At 57.7% G+C, this 14,335-nt stretch overlaps 2 protein-coding genes across 4 annotated transcripts; both read left to right on the top strand.

Annotated features, from left to right (window-relative positions):
- The first annotated feature begins 496 nt into the window (after positions 1 to 496).
- LOC100541213 (guanylate-binding protein 1-like) lies at positions 497 to 5,179 on the top strand. Its single transcript, XM_010718286.3, has 9 exons — positions 497 to 1,126; positions 1,212 to 1,339; positions 1,420 to 1,529; positions 2,186 to 2,403; positions 2,486 to 2,728; positions 3,341 to 3,615; positions 3,828 to 4,040; positions 4,114 to 4,216; positions 4,725 to 5,179. Exons 1-9 carry the CDS (start codon positions 934 to 936, stop codon positions 5,162 to 5,164), a joined length of 1,923 nt encoding a protein of 640 aa, XP_010716588.1. The 5' UTR covers positions 497 to 933; the 3' UTR covers positions 5,165 to 5,179.
- Positions 5,180 to 5,380: 201 nt separating this feature from the next.
- On the top strand, positions 5,381 to 11,875 carry LOC104909200 (guanylate-binding protein 1-like). 3 transcript variants are annotated; one of them, XM_010718283.3, is made up of 10 exons: positions 5,381 to 5,540; positions 9,317 to 9,526; positions 9,591 to 9,718; positions 9,792 to 9,901; positions 9,985 to 10,169; positions 10,250 to 10,492; positions 10,598 to 10,878; positions 10,948 to 11,160; positions 11,243 to 11,509; positions 11,626 to 11,875. In XM_010718283.3, exons 2-10 carry the CDS (start codon positions 9,334 to 9,336, stop codon positions 11,824 to 11,826), a joined length of 1,821 nt encoding a protein of 606 aa, XP_010716585.1. In that variant the 5' UTR covers positions 5,381 to 5,540; positions 9,317 to 9,333; the 3' UTR covers positions 11,827 to 11,875. The 3 variants fall into 3 exon arrangements, with proteins under 3 accessions (XP_010716585.1, XP_010716586.1, XP_010716584.1); XM_010718284.3 differs by lacking the exon at positions 9,317 to 9,526 and having other exon boundaries at positions 5,382 to 5,540; XM_010718282.3 differs by lacking the exon at positions 5,381 to 5,540 and having other exon boundaries at positions 7,688 to 9,526.
- The last annotated feature ends 2,460 nt before the right edge of the window (positions 11,876 to 14,335 follow it).

The raw sequence follows: 14,335 nt of genomic DNA, 5'->3' as shown, positions 1-14,335 counted from the left end.
GATGTGATAAGAATGGTGATGCGGTGACAACGGCTTAATCTGGGCCACGCACGACTTCACACTGCAGGCGAGCTGCCCGTGAGCGAGGAGGAATAGCTGCAGGACACAGAGCGCCTGCGACCTGGTACAGCCATCACCACTGGTCCCTGCACGTCACTGTGCGTCCCTGTGGGCAGTGACACTGCGGTGATGGTGGCAATGCAGAGAACAGGCGTACAGTGAAGAGCATTAAGCTGCTGGGCTGCCAGCACAACTTCTTCCCCCGCCGCAAGCAGCTCATGCTGGAGCAGCCAGCAGCCGACATGGTGCTGGCAGTGTGGGAGGAGCTGCACGAGGATGAGCGACAGCCGGGCTTCTGGCAACTGGCAGATGCCTTCTGCTGGCACACGGTGTAGGAGGTGCAGGTGAAGGTGCTGCTGGGCAGCAGCGTAGTGATGGGCAGCAGCGAGCACAGGTAGAAAAGGACGGGTGGCACAAGGGGAATGCGTGCGGGTGACTGTCACCTCCTGCAGCGCTGGTGTGCCTGGCACAGGGATACGTGGCAGCCATCACCAGCACCTGTGGCTGTGCCATGGCGTTGTGTGGAGGTGCCAGCACAGCGTGGCTGTGCCGCGGCTGTGCACTGTGATGATACCAGTGCACTGCAGCTGCGCCACGGCACTGTGCTGCAGTAGCAACACCACAGCCCTGACACACTGGAGCTGTTGCTGGCCGGAGTGGTTGATAACAGGATGGGCGTTGCCTCCAAACCGCTGTGATATGCTGTGCCTGTGCCAGCTGCCCCTACAAGAAGCACAGGCCAGTGCCCAGGCATTGTGATTTCAGGGAAGTGAGGGGTGTTCCAGGAAAGGAAAACAAACAGCACGGGGAGGGCTGGCGCTTTGCTTTCTCTTTCAGTTTCAGCACTGCAAGGCCACACACAGCAGCACAAGCATGGACGCTCCGATGCTCCCGATGCCGGCTCCGCTCTGTCTGGTGAACAACAAGGATGGCGTGCTGTCCCTGGACCCCACGGCGCTGGCAGTGCTGCAGGAGGTGGCCCAGCCCCTGGTGGTGGTGGCCATCGCCGGGCCGTACCGCACCGGGAAGTCCTTCCTGATGAACCGGCTGGCAGAGAAGCGCAGTGGTGAGCAGGGGGGAAGAACTCCATCCATTGACTGGGAGGCGTTTTGGGGAATTCTGGGAGATTCCTGACGGCTCGCCTCCTGCAGGCTTCCCGCTGGGCCCCACGGTGCAGGCAGAGACCAAGGGCATCTGGATGTGGTGCCTGCCCCACCCGCGCCGGCCTGGCGTGATGTTGGTGCTGCTGGACACCGAAGGGCTGGGAGACCCCAGCAAGGTGGGTGCCGGGGGGGAAGGCTGGCCCCACATCTCTCGCCTGAGTCCTCCAGAACACCCCTAACCCAGCTGTGGGCACAGGGTGACAGCCAAAACGACGCCTGGATCTTCACACTGGCGCTGCTGTTGTCCAGCACCCTGGTGTACAACAGCATAGGCACCATCGACCAGAAGGCGCTGGAGCACCTCGAGTATCCTGCAGGGATCTGAGTGGATGGGGGATGCTGGAGTGAAAGTTGGGGACTTGGGGCTACGGGGGACTTGGACAACGCAGGACACGGGCTGTAGCTGTGGGATTGGGGCAGTGTGAGATTGGCTGCGGGATTTGGGCTGAAACTGTGTGTTTGTGGCTAAGGGAACCTGGGGAAAACCTGTGTGACACGGGCAATGCAGGGCTTGTGGCAAGGCTGGGGGATGTTGGCAATGCTGGACTGGGATTTGGGGAAAAACTGGGGGAACTTGGCAATGCAGGAGTTGGCGTGAAACAGATCTGGGGCAAAAAAAAATTGGGCAACCTCAGACTTTGGTTGAAAGCGTGGCATTTGAGATGAAACAGCATGATTTGGGGAAGTTGTAGGATTTAGGGCAATGTGGGACTTGGGGTAAAACCGGGCATTTACTCAAGATTCGGGTAGCTGTGGCATTTGGAGGGGGCAGCGGACTTAAGGTGAAACAGCGGGACTTCAGGGTGATTCGGGCTCTAAGAGGGAGAGCAACACTCAGGGTGTAGATGGGCACTGTGGGGCAGGACACACCGTAGAGAGGAGGACAGAAATATTTGGGGGGTACACAGGATTCCGGAGGGGACACAGGATTTGCAGAGCGTTGTGCTCCTGAGCGGGGCCAGGCTGGTGACACAGCTGTCGGAGCTGATCCAGGTGCGGGACGGGGAGAAGGATGGCAACAACAGCGTTGAAAGAGAAGACGAGGCGGAGGACTGCGAGTTCGTGCGCTTCTTCCCCGGCTTTGTGTGGGTGGTGCGGGACTTCACACTGGAGCTGCGCGTGGGCGAGCAGCCCATCAGCGAGGACGAGTACCTGGAGCAGGCGCTGGAACTCAAGCACGGTGAGTGCTGGCCTCCTTGGAGTCATTAGGGAGGCCCTAACGAGCGGCAGCACCAGCACCAACAGCTGCCTGCCTGCCACAGGGCACGGCCGCAAGGTGCAGATCTACAATGGGACGCGGCTGTGCCTCCGCAACTATTTCCCCACACGGAAGTGCTTCGTGCTGCCCTCGCCACTGGGCACAGAGGAGCACGGGCGCATGGAGGAGCTGCCCGAGGCCGCGTTGGCCCCACGTTTCCTCCAACAGGCAGCCAAGTTCTGCGACTACGTGCTGAACTCTGCCTGGCCCAAGACGCTGCCTGACGGCGGAGCACTGACAGGGCGAGGTAAGCGGAGGGTGGGAGGGGGGAGAAGGGGACATGGTGACACAGAGGACAACAGGGTGACGGCGCACTGACTGCAGGCTGATAACGACGATGTCATCATAAGGGACAACAGGAGGTCCGTGGGAGGACAGTGATGACAGCAAATTGGATGATGGGGGGACAACAGCAAAAGCAACACGGGACAACTGGGATAAAGGCAAGAGTGCCATGGGACAACAGGGTGAAAACGGGGTGACAGTGGTGACACAGGACAAACAGGGGGACAAGTGACAATGGCAACATGAGATAATGGCGTGGTAACACTGGGGATAGCAGAGTGATGACAAAGGGACAAAAGGGACACAATGGCAACACTGTACAGCAGCGTGACAACGGTGAAAGAGAACAGTGATAACAGGATGCCAAAGGTGACACAGGGCAATGGGGCAACGATAACATCAGGAACAACAGGGTGACAGAGGAGTGACAACAGCGATGCTGCGACACAAGTCAATGATGGGGTGATGACAGGTGACAACAGGGCAAAAATCACACGGACGACAGGGGACAACAGCAACACACAGCAGCAAGGTGCCAACAACGAGGGAGGTGTCACTGTGCCATTCCCCACAGCCCTGAGCATGCTGCTGAGCAGCTACGTGGAGGCCATCAACAGCGGGCGTCTGCCCTGCCTGGAGGGAGCAGCAGCAGCGATGATGGCCAACGAGAACGCAGCTGCGGTGACGGCAGCGCTGGAGGCCTATGCCAGGGGCATGCGGGGGCTGTCACTGCCCACAGAGCCCGCACAGCTCTCCGCCTCGCATGGGGAGCACCTGCGTGAGGCACTCGTTGTCTTCCAGCGTCGCAGCTTCCGGGATCCCGACCAGGAGCACCAGCGGCGCCTCATGGTGCATGGCCACCCCCCCTTGGTGCCACAGCACTGTCCTTGTCCTTGCTCCTATCCCTACAAGGCTGCCCTTGTCTTCACGACCTTGTCCCCATTCCCTCAATGCACTCCGTTACCTTCTCCTCATGTCCCCCTCACACCGCTTCTGTACATGTGCTCCCACCAGCACTCTCCCCATCAACACCATGACCCTGTCCCCCTCCTGTCCCTCAGGAACAGATCAGCACGGAGTACAGCCGCCTCCAGGAGGAGAACGATGCAGCATCACGGCGGCGCTGCAAGGCGCTGCTGGCTGAGTTGGCACGGGCACTGAATGCCAGCCTGGCCCGTGGGGCCTACGCACAGCCCGGCGGCTACCGCGCCTACGAGGCCGAGCGGCAGCAGCTGCTGGAGGCCTACCAGCAAGCAGCGGGCAAGGGCCCCAAGGTGAGGGCAGCTCCAGGTAGGGGATCAGGAACAAGGAGGCAAGGCCGTGCCTCAATCGTGTGGGGATGCACAGGCCGAGGAGGTGCTGGATGAGTTCCTGGCGGAGCGCCGGGCAGAGGCGGAGGCAGTGCTGAAGGCAGACAACGCACTGAGCGAGGCCGAGAAGCAGCTGGAGGGTGAGTGGCGCATCCCAGTGCCGTCCCTTCTCTCCTTCCCCCTCTCCCATCCCCGGGTCCTCCAGGGACAAGGGACGCACTGCGGTATTCCCTGGGGACATCTGACAGTGTTCCCTTGTTCCACGGGCCGTGTCCCCCGGGGACAGCTCGTGGCATCCCCATGTACTCTGGGAATCCTTATAACCTTCACAGACATCGCACGATGGCCCCAGCACTTGAGGACTCCCCTTCTCCCCCGGGGACATCTCCCAGAGTCCCCACATCTCTTGGGGCATCCCAGTGCGCCCAGGAGACACCTCGAATTGTCCCTTTTTCCTCCCCGAGGAACCCTCACCCCATTCCCACATCCCCGCACTCTGTCCCCACGCCCCTCCATCCCCTCCCCACCTTCCCTCGCACTGTCCCTTTGCTCCACCCCCCCGTGCTACGGGGACCCCGCGCTCCGGTCTTCAACCAGAAGCAGAAGGCTCAGCGCCTGGTTGCCCCTCACCCGTCCCTTCGTCCCCAGACCAGAAGCAGCAGGCGCAGCTCCTGGAGCAGCAGCAGAAGGCGACGGCGGAGCGCGAACGGCAGCTGGAGGCGCTGCTGGCGGACGAGCGCAGCAGCTACGCGCAGAGCCTGCAAGCCCTGCAGACCAAGATGCAGGAGGAGGCGGCGAGCGCGCAGCGGGAGCTGGACCGGGCGCTGAAAGCGAAGCTACGGGAGCACAGCGAGCTGCTGCAGCGCGGCTTCAGCGAGCGGGCGGCGCTGATCGAGCAAGAGCTGGCGGCGCTGCGGCGGGAGATCGACAGCAGCAACAAGCAGGAGTTGGCGGCCAGCGCCTTCAACGCCGTGCGCGCCGCCTGCGAGCTCGCCGCGGTGCTAACGCACGGCGAGTTCCGGGGCACAGCTGCGATGGCGACCGCACGCCGCAAAACCTCCGCCCGCCCCTCTCTGGCGGCCAAATAAAGCGCTCCTCCCGCACCCCGCTGCCCGCGTTCCTGTCTCGCGGCGCTTCCGGCGCGGTGACGTCATAACCCGGGCGACCAAAGTCGACTGCGCCCCCTTGCGACCGCACCGCGACGCTGCGCTGGCAGGAACGGAATAAGCGAAACCTCGCGGCAGCGGATTGGGTGGGACGATTTCGCGAGAGCGTGGACCTTCCGGCTCCTCCCAGGCGGCGGTTCTGGCTGTGCTCACTTCCGGGTGTGCCGTGCGTGTGGGTGGCAGTGGGGGCAGGGGGCGGATCGGTGCGCCGCTGGGCCAAAGGCGACTTGGAGAGCGATTTGGTCTGGGGGCTGAGACCCAGGTAGCCAGGTCTAGGGATTGGAACCAGCACCAGGAGGTAAGCCCTGAGACAGAGCCTAGGGCCCAGACCGAAGCCACATCCGGTGACTGTGCTGTTGTTCTGAGAGCACGAGTCAACTGGGCAGAGGTAACTTCCGAAACAAGGGAAGCTTTGGATGCACACCCAAGCAGGACGCATCGAGCCTCCGAGCCCTTCCTGTCTCCCAGTCGCTGGGGAAACCTGGATTCTCTGAAAACTCTTCAGCTTTCACCCATCTGCTCTAACCTGAGCTAGAGTCCACTTTGTGCCTGTAATGCAATGCAATGTGCCACAAGGCAGCAGAGCAGCACGATCCCAGGCCATGGCGAGTGTGGATCTGCTCTGATCTGAAGAAGTAGAGCACGATGCATTTCGTAACTTGTCCTTAGAAACAGCTGATTTGGAACAGTAGAAATACCATATATTCTAGTGGTATATGTTAGTAATATGGTTTGAATTATGTGATTAATTCTCACTTGCAAATCTGCAATAGTTATTAAATGTTGCAAATAGTAGGGGTATAGTATTGTAGTCTGGAAAGCAGGTTGTAAAGCTGTTCTGCTTTGATGAGTGACCCACAGCAAAAGAATAGCAGGCTTATGAAACATTGAAAAATGGCTTTCACCGCTTCCAAACAAGGCCGAATTGTCTCACTCTGGCATTAGGTAGGGATGCAACAGGTAGACATCAGGACACTCTCCTCTATTCTTCTAAATTTATCCTATCCAGTGATGAGCAGATGTCCAGAAATAACGGCCGAGTGCTGAGTGAGCACTACTTACTGAGTAGTTTACTTAGTGAGTACTATAGTACTACTATTTAGTGAGTACTCTTGGTGATAGGTGGATGGTTGGGCTGGATGATCTTGAAGGTCTTTTCCAGCCTTGGTGATTCTGTGATTCTGTGAAAGCAAGAGGCATTGAGTTGGTATCCCTTTAAACCCACAGTCCCAGAATCGTGAAAATTGGCAAATATGTTTCCCTGTATTTTAACTGATCACAATATAGATATTCTTTTGCAAGTCTCAGAGGAATTGTCCAGAATAGGTCTGGATGGTAATCGGATGAGATCTGCACAAAGGAATTTCCCAAGATCTACAGGCTCAGAGCACAGAAGGCATCAGCACCCATGAGAAACACAAAGCTTTCAGCATCCTGGAGAGCAGTGCCAGTAAACAAACCCTGTCCCAAACAAAGAAGTGTCCTGCTAGCTTCTCCTCCAGGCCTTACCTTCACTGCTCAGTGCAGCAGGTGCCTTCACCTTGTGGTCATCCCAGAAGAAGCGCAGGACAGCAATGAGTCGATGCAGGAAGCACAGCATGTACTCTGGTGGGCACAACACAGTCAAGTTCTAGGGCAACAATGAGAGTTCAGCCATTAGGGCAGCTGTGAAGGTGCTTCTTAGTTCTGGTGGCCACGTGGGCCAGGCAGAAACTTCCTGTTTTCAGTCTTGCTGAAAGCACTTGTGCCCGTTTGCAAAAAGCACCTCCAGTTTCCAGCACTGGGATGGAGCCCAGCGCTGATGGCATGTAGCTGCTTCCACCTCTGTAAAACCCCTGGCCCTACAATAACAAGCTGGTGTGACAGAGGAGGATGGATACCACGTGTTCCGCCTCTGAACATGGGCTGCTCATTAACGCAGAGAGGCTGGTGAGGAAATAATAGTAATATCCTGCAATAATAGTAATATCCCCACCTTCCTTAGCTGCAGGCCATCAGCCTGAGCCAAGGCCAGAAGAGTGGTCCTCACCCAGGTGGTGAAGGGGATGCTGTACCTAGGTATCAATTGTTCATCTGCTGGAAGCAGCTCAGCCAAAAGGGCAAGAGCTCCCACCCCAAAGGTACCAGAGAGTTCTTCAGGTGAGGCGTGTGGGAAGGCTGTCCCTCTGACTTACCCTCTATTGCTAGCATTTTCCTGAAGAAACTTGCGGAATTTGTTCAGGAAGATGTATCTGGATGCTTCCCCCTGGCAGGAGGAAAAGCAGGTGGTGAACTCACATGGAAAGGAACTCCCCAGAGAAAGGCATTAGCTGTCCATCTCTGTCATGCTTGCTCAGGGATGCATCTGGGCTTCAGGCACGTAAGGTAGAGGGGCTCTATATTTTCTTCCATATTAATTAGGCAGATCTGCAGCGTTAATGCTACATCAGTAGGTACCCAGAACGTCTGCAACAAGGTCTGGGCCTGCAGCGATGCCTGAGTCCTCGTGGGGTCCAAAGCTGCTGAGAAACAGAGCTGTATATGCTTGGGAGCTACGTTCAGCGGGAGAAAGCAGTTGACCCAGTTACCACCATTGCTGCAGCACCCATGAGTAGTGGGTCACTGCTTTGCAGTGCTGTGTCTTCTGAGGCCCAAACTGGGATGCACTGATGATGGCCGGAAGATGCACAGCTTTATCCAGCTGAACATTCTCCACCTGCTCTGCAGAGGCACACGCTCACATACCTGCCATTCCTTTCTCTCTGGAACTAATATTAATTGTTAGAGTAGAATGCACTGCAGTCAGGCTGTGTCTGCCTAGTTCAACAGAAACACAGGTCTGGCCCAGGTGCAGCTCATGTCATCAGTCATCACTGGCAGAGCATCTGAGACTATCTATGATTCTGTGATTCCACGATACCCCTTTAAACAGAGCCCAAAAACTGTTTCTGCAGTTCAGCCTGCCTTACTGGATCAATTAGAGAACTACTTCTGAGAACAGAATGTCTGCACAGCTGTACTTCTATACCTTACAAGTCCTGGGATGCAGAGATAATGTAGCAAAAAATCCAGAGTTCCCTTGTTAGTACTCTCAAATCTCCTTGCTCCTTCCAACAGACTACTCTATTTAGGTGTCGGTTGTTTATCTGCTGCAAGCAGCTCAGCCAAAAGGGCAAGAGCTCCCACCCCAAGGGTAGCAGATAATTGCAGGTCTCAGCATTCACACAGGAAGGCAGCTGGCAATTCTTGTACTATGCAAGAGTTCCTGGACAGCTGACAGGTCTTACAGTACGTTCTGCCCCATGATCTTTCCAGACACAGAGCTGAGGCTTGCCAGCCTGCAGTTCCCAAGTCTTCCTTCCTCCCTTTCTTACAGATGGCAGCGATGTTTGCCTTTTTCCAATCTCTGGGGACATCTGCCAGCCAGGCGGCTCAGCAGCTGCATCAGGCAGCTCACTCCATACAAACAGCAGCAGGGGGTGGGCCCTGTGTGGCCAGCAGAGTGATGCTGTTGTGCAGTGGTGCAGGCACGGTACTCTGGTGTTGTGTGATTGCGCGGTGGTACAAGTGCATTTTGGCTGCAGCACTGGAGGTAATGTGTAGTGGTGCTGGCACACTGTGTCTGTATCATAGAGTGCTCTGCTGTTGGGGCGTTTTGGATGCAACTTGGCATTGTGAGACAGTACCAGCACAGCTCCATGTCCCACAGGAGCATGAGGCACTGGTGCTGGACTGCTTTAGGCATGAGGCAATGGTACAGCAGCTGTACATGAAGTGGCTGCAGGAGGAGAAGCACTGCATCCAGAAGCCATGGGTGTCATGGGCACCGTGGTTATGCTGTCCCTGCCCTCAGTGGCCAGCCAGGTGTCAGGCATTGTCAGCAATCTGCTGCAGCATGCTGGAGCTCTTATCCCCACCAGCAGTCCCTGCAGTGAAGCCACAGTCCAGGCACCATGAGTTCGGGGAACTGAGTAGTATTCTGAGAAAGTAAAAGGGAAAGGAAAAAAAGGCAAACAAAGATAAGCAGGAGGTGGGACATGGGGAGGAAGGGCCCTGGCTTTACTATATATTGCAGCTTCCAATCTGTGATCACAGCAGTCAGCAGCACAACCATGGATGCTCCGGTGCTCCCGATGCCGGCCCCCCTCTGCCTGGTGACCAACAAGGATGATGTGCTGTCCCTCAACCCCGTGGCGCTGGCAGTGCTGCGCAGTGTCACCCAGCCCTTGGTGGTGGTGGCCATTGCCGGGCTGTACCGCACTGGGAAGTCCTTCCTGATGAATCAGCTGGCACAGAAACGCACTGGTGAGCAGAGGAGGAAAATGCAGAGGGGCATTTTGTGGGATTTCTGACAGCTCACTGTCCACAGGCTTCCCACTGGGCCCCACGGTGCGTGCGGAGACCAAGGGCATCTGGATGTGGTGTCTGCCCCACCCGCGCCAGCAGGGAGTGACCTTGGTGCTGCTGGACACCGAGGGGCTGGGAGACCCCAACAAGGTGAGTGCAGGGATGAGGGGGTCCCAACCCCCCCATAGAAGCGGAGCCCCTAGAAACTCAGATATGTGTGCAGGATGATGATGACAGCGACACGTGGATCTTCACACTGGCGCTGCTGTTGTCCAGCACCCTGGTGTACAACAGCATTGGCACCATTGACCAGCAGGCACTGGAGCAGCTGCGGTACGGGGATGGCTGGGAGGGAGGTGACAGTGTGACAAAGGTACTGCAGTGACAACGCTGATGGGGTGAGGTGGGTCCCACAGGCTGGTAACAGAGCTGACAAAGCACATCCGTGTGCGGGAGGAGGACGACAACCCAGCATCCAACTTTGTCCGCGTCTTCCCGAGCTTCGTCTGGACCGTGCGTGACTTCACACTGCAGCTGCGGGCCGGTGAAAAGACCCTGAGTGAGGATGAGTACCTGGAGCAGGTGCTACAGCTGCAGACCGGTATGGCCACCAGCGCGTGTCCCCACGCGTCACCATGCGTATCCGCAGTCGGTGGCTCAGTGCTAACGGTGGCAATGCAGGGAACGGGAAGAAGGCCAAGGAGCGCAATGAGCTGCGGCGCTGCCTGCGCAACTTCTTCCCCCGCCGCAAGCTGTTCACGATGGAACGGCCGGCAGCTGCCGCGGATCTGCCGCGGTTGGAGGAGCTGCGGGAGGACGAGCTGCAGCCGGGCTTCCGGAAACAGGTGGACGCCTTCTGCCGGTACATCTGGGAGAAGGCGCCGGTGAAGGTGTTGCCGGGTGGGCACCAGGTGACGGGCAGCGGTGAGTGGCAGCAGCGTGAGAATGGGTGGCGTGCAGGGGACGCGTGCAGGAGACGAGAGTACGTGCGTGGCAGTGACACGTGTGGGTGGCTGTCACCTCTCACAGCGCTGGCGGGCCTGGCGGAGAAATACGTGGCGGCCATCACCAGCGGCGCTGTGCCGTGCGTGGAGAGCGCGGTGACAGCGCTGGCAAGGGCCGAGAACAGTGCAGCAGTGGAGGCGGCGGTGGCCGAGTACCAGCGGGGCATGGAGCAGGGCCTGGTGCTGCCCACAGCCTCACGCAGTGCTCTGGTGGCCGTGCATCGGGACTGCGAGCAACGCGCCATCGCCCTCTTCCTGTCCCGTGCCTTTGCCGACCACGAACGCCAGTACCATGCGGAGCTGGTGGTGAGTTGCTGTCACACCGTGGGGTTTTGGAGGCATGGCTGTGCAGTTGAGCACTGATCTGTGGTGCAGCGCAAGCTGGAGGCGGCCAAGGAGGAGTTCTGTCGGCGCAACGAGGAGGCGTCGGAGCAGCGGTGTCATGCGGTGCTGCGGGAGCTTTGGAGGGATGTGGAGCTGCGCCTGCAGAATGGGGACTACGTGGCACCTGGTGGTGCACAGCTGTTCAAGGAGGACCTGAACCGCGTGCTGGAGGAGTACAAGCGGCGGCCTGGCAAGGGTGTCAGGGTGAGTGGGGTGTGAGGGAGTGGGGTGTGGGGGAGTGGGGTGGGGTGGCACCAGGAACTGTGCCTCATGGTTGTTCGGTCAGGCGGAGGCGGTGCTGGAGGCGTTCCTGCGGGAGCGAGAGGGGCTGGCACAGGTGTTGAAGGCCACTGAGGTGCAGCTGGAGCTGGCGGAGCGGCAGCGGGAGGCAGCAGCGGCCGAGGCAGAGGCGGCCCAGCAGGCAGCTGAGGCACGGCTGGAGGAGCAGCGGCGCACCATGGAGGAGCACCAACGTCAGCTGGAGCAACAGTTGAAGGAGGAGCAGCGTGCGTGGCTGGAGGAGCAGCAGCGCGTGTTGGAGCACCACAAGAAGGTGAGCGCTGTGATGGTGCTGTGAGCGTACCACAGATGTGTTCTGTGTTGGTACCGGCACATTGTGGCTGTGCTATGGCATTGTGCGCTGCTACTAACACTGCTCCCTGTCCACAGGAGTATGAAGCACTGGTGCAGGAGGGCTTCAAGCGTGAGGCGGCAGCCATGCAGGAGCTGATCACACAGCTGCAGATGGAGAAGAAGAACAGGGAGCAGGGCACCTGGATTAGCTCAGCTCTGAACTTTCTCGGCAGCATTTTGGCTCCATTCCTGCCTGGTATAGCAGGAAAAGCTTTGAATAAACTGAGGCGCATGTGATGTGGACTGTCCTCCAGCAGCTGACCCTGCAATAAATCCAGTTGCACTGCCCAGGTGTTATCATTTCAGGGAAGCGTGGGGCTTCATTCCAGGAAAGCAAAGGTAGCAGAGGCAGAGGGTGGACTATGGGGGCTGGATGTACTTCCATTTTAAGTTCCAGAGCGGTGGCCACCACAGGCATCTCATGGAATCCTAGAATCACAGAATCGTGGAATCACAAACTCTAGTATGGCTTGGGTTGGAAGGGGTGTCAATGACCATCTGCTTCCAACCTCTCAGCTGCAGGCTGGTTGCCCACCAACAGCTTGGGCTGCCCAAGGCCCCTCCATGGTCCACTCCAGGGAAGGGGCACCCACAGCTCTGGGCAGCAGTGCCAGCGCCTCACAGCCCTCTGAGTGAAAAATCTCCTCCTCATAACTCACCTAAATCTAAAGCCCTCCTAGTTTTAGACCTTTCTTCCCTGCCCAATCACTATCTGACCGTGTAAAAAGTCACTCTCCATCCCGCTTATAAGTGCCCGTCAATAATGGAAGGCCTCAGCGAGGTCACCCCAGAGCCTTCTCGTCCCCATTCTGAACATCCACTGCTCTCTCAGCCTGTGTTTGCAGAGGAAGGGGTGCTTCAGCCCCCTGAGTGTCTTTCTGGCCCTCCTCTGGGCCTGCTGCAAAAACTTCACATCGTTCATGTGATGGGGGTCAAGATCTTCATGGGCAGAGCCGAGAGTGACAATCCCCTCCCTGCCTGCTGACCGCTCTCTGTTGATGCAGCCCACGATGCCTGTGGCCTTTCTGGGCTGCAAGCACACACTGCTGCCTCGTGTCCAGCTTTTGTCCACCAGGACGCCCAACTCCTTACCTCAGGGCTGCACTCATGGAGTTCTCCCAGTCTGCACATCTATCTGGGATTGCCCCAACCCAAGTGCAGCACCTTGCACCTCCTTAGGTTCACGTGGGCCCACTTCCAAAGCCTGTCCCGGTCCCTGTAGATGGTGTCCCTTCTTCCTCTTGTGTCAACTACGCCACTCAGCTTGGTGTTGTCAGCCAACTCAATCCTACTACGACACTGACCAAGATGTTGAAGAGCAGCGGCCCCAAGAAGGTCCCCTGGGAGACACGGCTCGAGCCCAGCCTCCACCTGGACATGGAGCCACTGAGCACAACCACCTGGCTGTGAATATCCAGCCAATTCTTATCCACCAAAGAGTCTACTTTTTGAACTCATCGCCCTCCATTTTACAAATAGGGATGTGGTGCAGGACCAGGTCAAAGGCCTTGCACAGGCTCAGGTAGATGACATCAGTCGCCCTTCTTTTGCCCACCAATGCCGTCACTCCATCACAGAAGGCCACCAGACAGGTCAGGCACCATCTGCCCTTGGCGAAGCCGTGCTGGCTGCCTGGGGTCACCTGGTCGTCACTCATGCGCCTTAACATGTCATCCAGGAGGATCTGCTCCATGATCTTCCCAGGCACACAGATGAGGCTTGCTGGCCTGGAGTTCCTCAGGTGCTCCTTCCTCCCTTTCTTATACATGGCAGTGATATTTGCCTTTTTCCAGTCTCAGGGGACTTCTCCTGACAGCCCGGACATTTTAATGATGATGAAGAGAAGTTCAGGAACCTCTCAGCCAGCTCCCTCCATACAAACAGCTGCAGAGGGTGGGCTGCTGTCACCAGCAGCACCGTGATGGTGTTAGATGGCATTGCAGGCATCTTATGTCTATTCCATAGGTTTGTGATGCTGTGCGGTGGTGGTACCAGCACGTTGTGGCTTCACTATGGGCCTCTTTGGCTGTGCCAGGAAGGTGTGTGGTGATGCTGGCATGCTGTGCATGTACCAGGGACTTGTTATGTGGTGGTACCAACACACTGTGTCTGCATTAAGCTGCTCGGTGGTGGTGCTGTGCATTGTGGATGCACCGCGGCACTGTGTGGTGGCAGCAACCCCACTCCCTTTCCCACAGGAGAGCAAGGCACAGATGAACGAGGGTCTCATTGCACGGAGGTGGCAATTCAGCAGATGATTGGGCAGATGCAGAAGGAGGAGAAGGAAATGGAGATCTCCTCATGGTGCCGCACGGGTGTGAACGTCCTGAGCACATTGCTTCAGCTCGTCAGACAGTGACAGCAAAGAGGAGGACTGCGATGAGGACAGCGATGTGTAGCCCTGTGCCCTGCCAGCTGCCCATGCAATAAATTCTGTGACGCTTTCCAGGTGTTGTCATTTTGGGACGGCACTGGGCCCTGTTTGGGTAAAGCAAAGGAAGCAGCAGCAGGAAATGTGTCCATAGCAGCCGGGTGTGCTTTCCCTTTTGGTTCTGGCAGCTGCATGGCCAAGCAGGCTCTGGTGCCCCTGATGCCGGCCCCCCTCTGCCTGGTTTGCAACAACAACATGCTGTCTCTCAACCCCGCAGCACTGGTATCACCAGCCCATTGGTGGACGTGTCCATCACCGGCCTGCACCATAGTGGAAGTCTTTCATGTTGGTTGGGAGGGCGTTAGTGCAGTGACA

This window comes from Meleagris gallopavo, chromosome 14 (assembly GCF_000146605.3).
Source record: "Meleagris gallopavo isolate NT-WF06-2002-E0010 breed Aviagen turkey brand Nicholas breeding stock chromosome 14, Turkey_5.1, whole genome shotgun sequence".
NCBI classification, from domain to species: Eukaryota; Metazoa; Chordata; class Aves; order Galliformes; family Phasianidae; genus Meleagris; species Meleagris gallopavo.
Note: the sequence above shows the minus strand (reverse complement) of the source record. Positions and strands in the feature narration are given on the sequence as shown.

Excerpts from the sequence above, each read along its gene's own strand:
- LOC100541213 (XM_010718286.3), top strand. The coding sequence starts at position 934 with ATGGACGCTCCGATGCTCCCGATGCCGGCTCCGCTCTGTCTGGTGAAC. Across the intron at positions 1,340-1,419 it reads GGCTGGGAGACCCCAGCAAG|GGTGACAGCCAAAACGACGC; the intron begins GTGGGTGCCGGG and ends CTGTGGGCACAG. Across the intron at positions 1,530-2,185 it reads AAGGCGCTGGAGCACCTCGA|GCTGGTGACACAGCTGTCGG; the intron begins GTATCCTGCAGG and ends GAGCGGGGCCAG.
- LOC104909200 (XM_010718282.3), top strand. The coding sequence starts at position 9,259 with ATGGGGAGGAAGGGCCCTGGCTTTACTATATATTGCAGCTTCCAATCT. Across the intron at positions 9,902-9,984 it reads CAGGCACTGGAGCAGCTGCG|GCTGGTAACAGAGCTGACAA; the intron begins GTACGGGGATGG and ends TGGGTCCCACAG. Across the intron at positions 10,493-10,597 it reads GCACCAGGTGACGGGCAGCG|CGCTGGCGGGCCTGGCGGAG; the intron begins GTGAGTGGCAGC and ends CACCTCTCACAG.